The sequence below is a fragment of the Charadrius vociferus genome, unplaced genomic scaffold (assembly GCF_000708025.1).
Source record: "Charadrius vociferus isolate BGI_N301 unplaced genomic scaffold, ASM70802v2 C16309213, whole genome shotgun sequence".
Lineage (NCBI taxonomy): Eukaryota > Metazoa > Chordata > Aves > Charadriiformes > Charadriidae > Charadrius > Charadrius vociferus.
In genome coordinates, this window is record NW_009661356.1 from 1 (window position 1) to 5,653 (window position 5,653).

At 58.0% G+C, this 5,653-nt stretch overlaps 1 protein-coding gene and 1 non-coding gene across 2 annotated transcripts; both read right to left on the reverse strand.

The window, feature by feature from the left end:
• Positions 1 to 3: 3 nt before the first annotated feature.
• LOC104293790 (formimidoyltransferase-cyclodeaminase) lies at positions 4 to 4,800 on the reverse strand (the record flags this gene model as incomplete). Its single annotated transcript, XM_009893317.1, has 10 exons — positions 4,747 to 4,800; positions 3,777 to 3,960; positions 3,296 to 3,424; positions 3,010 to 3,098; positions 2,578 to 2,757; positions 2,352 to 2,489; positions 1,899 to 2,030; positions 1,164 to 1,225; positions 276 to 405; positions 4 to 137 (listed from the first exon to the last, which is right to left on the reverse strand). Coding segments are annotated over exons 1-10 (1,232 nt in total), but the record flags the coding sequence as incomplete, so codon positions are not given.
• Positions 4,801 to 5,269: 469 nt separating this feature from the next.
• On the reverse strand, positions 5,270 to 5,351 carry TRNAS-UGA. The gene has a single exon. It is a non-coding gene; the product is annotated as a tRNA-Ser (tRNA).
• Between the last annotated feature and the right edge of the window lie 302 nt (positions 5,352 to 5,653).

The following is a 5,653-nucleotide window of genomic DNA, read 5'->3' on the forward strand; positions in this document are numbered from 1 at the left end:
TCAGCATCCACCAGTGCCACCAGCTCATCCATGCCCTGGTGGAAGGGGGGGATCAGCTTCCTCATGATGGGGTCCAGCTCCTCAAACTGTTTCTTCCCATAGCTCATCAGCCCGACCATGCAGCCCAGTGCGGCTCCCTGAAAAGGCACAGGGGTAAGTCCTCCAGCAGGACACAGCACCCACCACTACTGCCATGTAGGCTCCCCTTGGGGGCTCAGCACACCCAGAGGACCCCCCAGGGAGGCAGGGACCCCATCCCAGTGTGGGGCACGTACCAGGGCAGCTGCAGCTGCAGACACAGAGCCTCCTCCTGGCGCTGCTGACCTCCCACCAACTGCTCGCACGAAGGCAACCAGTGGCTTGGCCACCAGCCCCCCATCCACCTCTCCTGCCTGCACCAGGTACCTGCAGCACAGTGGCCCTGTGGGTCAGAGCCCCCCAGGTGCAGAAACACTCACCACCCAGTCCCTTCTCACCTGACGCTGCCCTTTTTCTAACAAGTTTTCATCCACCCCTTGGCTCTGTGGGTGGCTGAGAAGGGGTCTAGGCCAAAAAACCCAGCAGGAGGGTTGGGGAGCGGATGCAGAGCCCCATGAGGACAGATGGACAGCTGGAGAGCAGATGTCCTGGTGGTGTAGAGGGTTGCTCTGCATTAGACAGGGTGAACAGGGTGAACGGCGTTTGGTGGAACAGAAACACGCCTGCAGCCACGTCCCCAGGGGTCAATGACAAGGACTTGAAGTGCACAGCCTGCTATCATCTCAGCATACATGCATTTCCCTTCCTCTATCCCCACAGACATGCATTTTACACCAGGCACTGCAGCATGGCATCTCTCTTTGGAGGGCAGCGTGTGAGCCAGAGGCAGTGAAATTTGGGCTGGGGATGGGGTGGAGGATTTAACATGCACATGATCAAGAGTGGCCATGGAACCTGCTCCTGCTGCCTGCCCGAGTCAGCCACATTCCCCCCACCCTGTATTCACAACCATTAGCATTTGGGAGCAGGGACCACCCTGCGCCTGCACAACACCCAGCAGGGATTGGTTGTGAGGAGGATCTGGGTGCAGGCACTACTCTCAAAACAAGCTGAGAGCAAGAGGCAGGCAGTGGGATCCAGGCAGGGATGGGCATCATGATGAGAAGCAGGATGGAGGTCCCTACTCGATGATGCGCTCCTGGGGGTGAAACGGAGACAGGGAGTCCAGGCCCAGACGGCTGACCACCTGCAAGAAGCAGCACTGCCATGTCAGCCCCGTCATGATAAGTCCCATTGCATCCTCATTCCCTGCTGTTAATTAACCATATGTGACCCAGCCCTAGGACAGAGTTGCTCAGGCCACCACCCAGGGAGAGAACAGCTGGCGCCACCAGCCTGTCCTATCCCAGACTTGGGGTCAGAGTGCAGCTGCCTGCAAATGACTGGACACTGCGTTGATAAATAATTAGCTTGCTCTTATCTAGCATGTTCCCCATAGGGTGGACGTGTCCCTCCCTCTTGCAGCTGAAAAGCAGAGCCTGTCTCCTCATTTCCAGCTTATATCGGTCCTGGTGCATTTTCCCATAACACCACACACTGTCCTTGAGCTCTGGGAAGGTCCTTTTCCCCTCCTGGCCTCCATGCAGGCAAGCTGGGCAGTTGCTGTCCTCACTCTGTCCTCACAGGATGGGCTTTCTGCTCCCTGGGCATCTCAGCATCCTCAGGAAAATAAAGCAACTTGTCCCATTTGTTGTGGCCTCACAGCTTGCCAGGCACCATTCTTAGAGACAAGTGTCATGCCACAGGCTGCTGTGGTCCCATATCTCTGCTCAGTGCCACTTTGGGAGGCTGGGAGAGTGGGAGGGTGTGTCTCTCTCATGATCCCACCCTTTTCTTGGTATTAGGAGGAGCCACATTACCAGCCTGATCTTCTCTTCCTCCTCCAGGATGAAGAGTTTTTCCTTCTTGATGTAAAACTCAGCCGTGTCCAGCATGGCCTTCTTGGGGACAAGTCCCACCAGCTGGGACCCCACCACGGGGAGGTTCAGTGCCTGCAAAGGACAACAGAAACAAGACTGTCCCCAGAGCCACCTGTTCTGCCACTGCTTCCACCCCAACCTAGTGTCTCATCCCTTCCCAGGACCTGGGGAGCTCATGGAAAAGCCTTCAGTGGAGGAGCTGGGAGCTAGCAGCAAGTTGCTGAGTTTTTAGGGTTTTCATGCCGTTCAGCACCTTGCCCAGCTTGGCTGAGCTGACCGTGAGATAAAGCAGAGCCTGACATGGGGATGGGTAGAAAAACAACTTGGAGGGAGAAACAACTTGGGTGAAGCACCCATTGAAACAAGCATGCCGTGCCACCCTGCACCACCCACCTTCGCATCTTGGCAGACCTCCTCGTAGACAACATGGAGCGGTGTGGTCTCAAAGTCCAGCAGGTTTGTTGAAACCTGAGCTATATTCTCTTCCTCCAAATACCAGCCGATGCCCTGCACCCTCTTCAAGCGCCCGGGCTGTCAAGAACTGCCTCAGTCAAGGCATGGCCCAGGAGGCATGAGGGCAAGCATGTCTGTCCCCAGCATGCCACTGGCATGTGAGTACCTGATCAGCGCCGCGACCCTGCTCACGGATGTTGAGGGCAATGCGGTGAGCCTGCTCCTTGGTGCACAGCAGGTTGATGTTGTACGCAATAAGGAAAGTCCGGGCACCCGTCACCGTTGCCCCCCACCGGGGTACAAAGGTTGGGGGCCCAAAATCAGGAGCCCACTCTGGTTTTGCAAGCTAGGGAGGAGAGAGGAGAGTGTGTGGGCTGGCACCACCGAGCAGCATGAGCCATCCTCCCAGGGACAGCATCTCCCTCCCCAGCCGGCATCTGTCATGTTCACATCCATGTTCAGCAACACCCAAAGAATTTCATCAGCTCTTCTTGGTGCAAAGGGACTATGCCAGCCCCCAGCACTGTCACCAAAGCTGGGGAGGTGCAGGTCAGCCCTGACCAGTCCGTGCTTCCCAGATGGGTACTGCCAGACTCACCTTCTCAGGCAGTGCCTCATATTCCCCAGCGCGGATGGTGGGCAGGGCTTTCCTGCTGTCCTCCCGCGCCGCCTCTCCATACAGGTAAACTGCAAGACAGAGCCAAGGGTGAGCACTGCCAGGAAGGGGCTGGTGGCATGTCATCTAGTGAGGTCCGGTTTTGCCCATTTGGGAGCAAACTTCATTTTCTCCTTGGTTAAACTTTTGCAAAAGGTGTGCAGTTTCTCCACAGCTGGAAGCATGTGGGGTGGGATGGGACGGGCAGGGGTTCCTGGCCCCCACTCACCAGGAACACCCAGCTCTGCTGCCAAGCGCTGTCCGAAGATGTGGGCGCAGGTGACACACTCCTCCATGCTGATGTTCATCACTGGCACGAAGGGGCAGACGTCCAGGGCCCCCATGCGAGGATGTTCACCTGAGGACAGGGAAGATATAAGGACGGGAGCTGGGAAGAGCAAACGGACAAAGAGGAAGGACAGCCCTTTCACAGCCTTTTGTGCAGACTGAGCATTGCTGCTGCGAGGAAAGTTGTGTTTGTGGCAGTAATGTCTACTCCAGCCTCCCTGGATTGGGAGGATGAGCAAGAGATTTGCACGGTCCCACCACCATCCATCCCACCAGCGCTGCTTGCTATAGGTGCAGTAACCTGCTGTGCTTGGCTGCCAGCAGCTGATTTTAGCTCCGCCCATGCAAGGTGCACCCGGAACTAACCATGCACTGCAGCCGGCACTGCACCAGGCCGGCTCCTGCGCCACCCCCAAGCTCACCCTTGTGCTGGCTCATGTCAATGAGCTGCCCAGCCGTGCGGGCTGCGCTCAGCGCCCCTTCAACAACAGCCTCGGGAGACCCCACAAAGGTGTAGACTGTGCGGTTGGTGGAGGCTCCGGCATCCACGTCCAGCAGCACGCAGCCCGGCGTCCGGGAGATTGCCTGCCCCAGCGCGTCAATCACCTGCCAGACAGTGGAAGGGGGCAAGGCAGCTGAGCCAGCCAGACCCCTGGCACAGCCCTAGCTTAGCAAGGTGGGGGACACCTTTTGTGAGCTCTCCCACCAGCACTGGGGTTGGGGATGAGCCCACGATCAGTGGGGATGCAGCCTTGTGCAGCAGAGGATGAAGGATCCAAAGGCACAAGCCTACCCAGGGAGTTTGGGACACCCCTGGCTCCCAGAGAGCCCCAAACCCACATGGTGGTGAATAGCTACCCAGGCGGCTGCTGCACGTTGGAGAGCACCGTCACAAATTGCTGTTCCTGAGGATACTGTCCCCTGCCAGCTTCAAAACAGATTTGGCTCTGTAAAGCCTGTTCCCTTGGGGAAGCTGTGTTTTTACTGCAATTTTGGGTTTGCTGAACTCCCCCGCCCCAGCAGGGCCAAAGTTCAGACTAGGGCTGATGACACCATTAACCTGGACCGTGTGTTTTGGCACAACAACCACAAGCAATATTTCTCTAACGGGGTATGACAGACCGCCCCAAGCCCTGGTGCTACAGCACCACTCAGGCAGTGGGGAGGAGGGCATCTGAGCCCCCGCTTCTCACCAAGGTATACCAAAAGGAAGCAGGGGCTGCCTTTAGGCATTTTTGGCATTAGCCAGGCAAGGAAAGCTGCGCAGCATTTCAAAGGGCGCAGGGCAGAGCCTTGCACCAGGCGCTGCCTGCATGGCCCCTCTGCAAGGGCAGCCCAGCCACCTGCACGCCAGCATCGCCCACCCTTCAGCCCCTCCTCGCGCTCCCTCACCTCCTTGTTATTCCCCTCTGAGAAGTTGGGGACGCACTCCACCAGCTTGGCCATGGTCCCAGCGTCTGTCTGCACCCCACTGCCACGCGCTCAGCTCCTCACGACCTGTGGGTTTGCCTGTCCTTTCCTGTCCCACTGTGGAGCAAAAGCCTCCCAGCACCCAACCCGTTGCCTCTTCCCCGAGCCAGGGTTTCTCATTAACTGCATCGATCTGCAGCCAGGAGACAGAAAGGGTCTTGGACAAACAGTGTGCTGCTGGCCCTCCTGTGTCTGGAGGAGCTCCAGGCACAAGGGCACTGCATGCTCACCAGGGCCAGCCTATAACACTAATTACCCACAAGTGCCAACTAATTGCTAGGAGAAGGTGATGCCAATGAAGAAAAGCATCTGTTTTGCCCAGCACCATGCCTTGGCTACCAGATGGGGACGCAGGCAACAGGCTCACCAGCACTCCACGTCGGTGGGGGGACATCTGTTCCCGAGGACGCCCGACATGGGCTCCAGGGCAGAGTGTAAAGTCTCTCACTGTGAGCAGGATTTGAACCTGCACAGGGAAACCCCATTGGATTTCAGGTCCAATGCCTTCACCCCTCAGCCATCACAGCCCCAGCCCCTGGCACGCAGGGGGGACAGCTGCAGCCCAACCAGGCCGTCCCCCCTGGTTCCTCCTGAGCATGCCATTTTCCTGGGAAGTGGGAAAGTCTCTGGGGTAGCCTGTGCATCCCTGCACATCCCTGCACATGACCTCAGCCCCCAGGTGCTGCCAGAAGTGCCTGGCCCTGAAAGGCGGCTGCTGGGGCCCCAGGATCCTCGGACAGCACTGCCCCCTCAGCACCCCAGTGCCTGGCACAGGATGCGGGTGCCCAGATGGCTATATACTGTGGCTCGTTGGTCTAGGGGTATGATT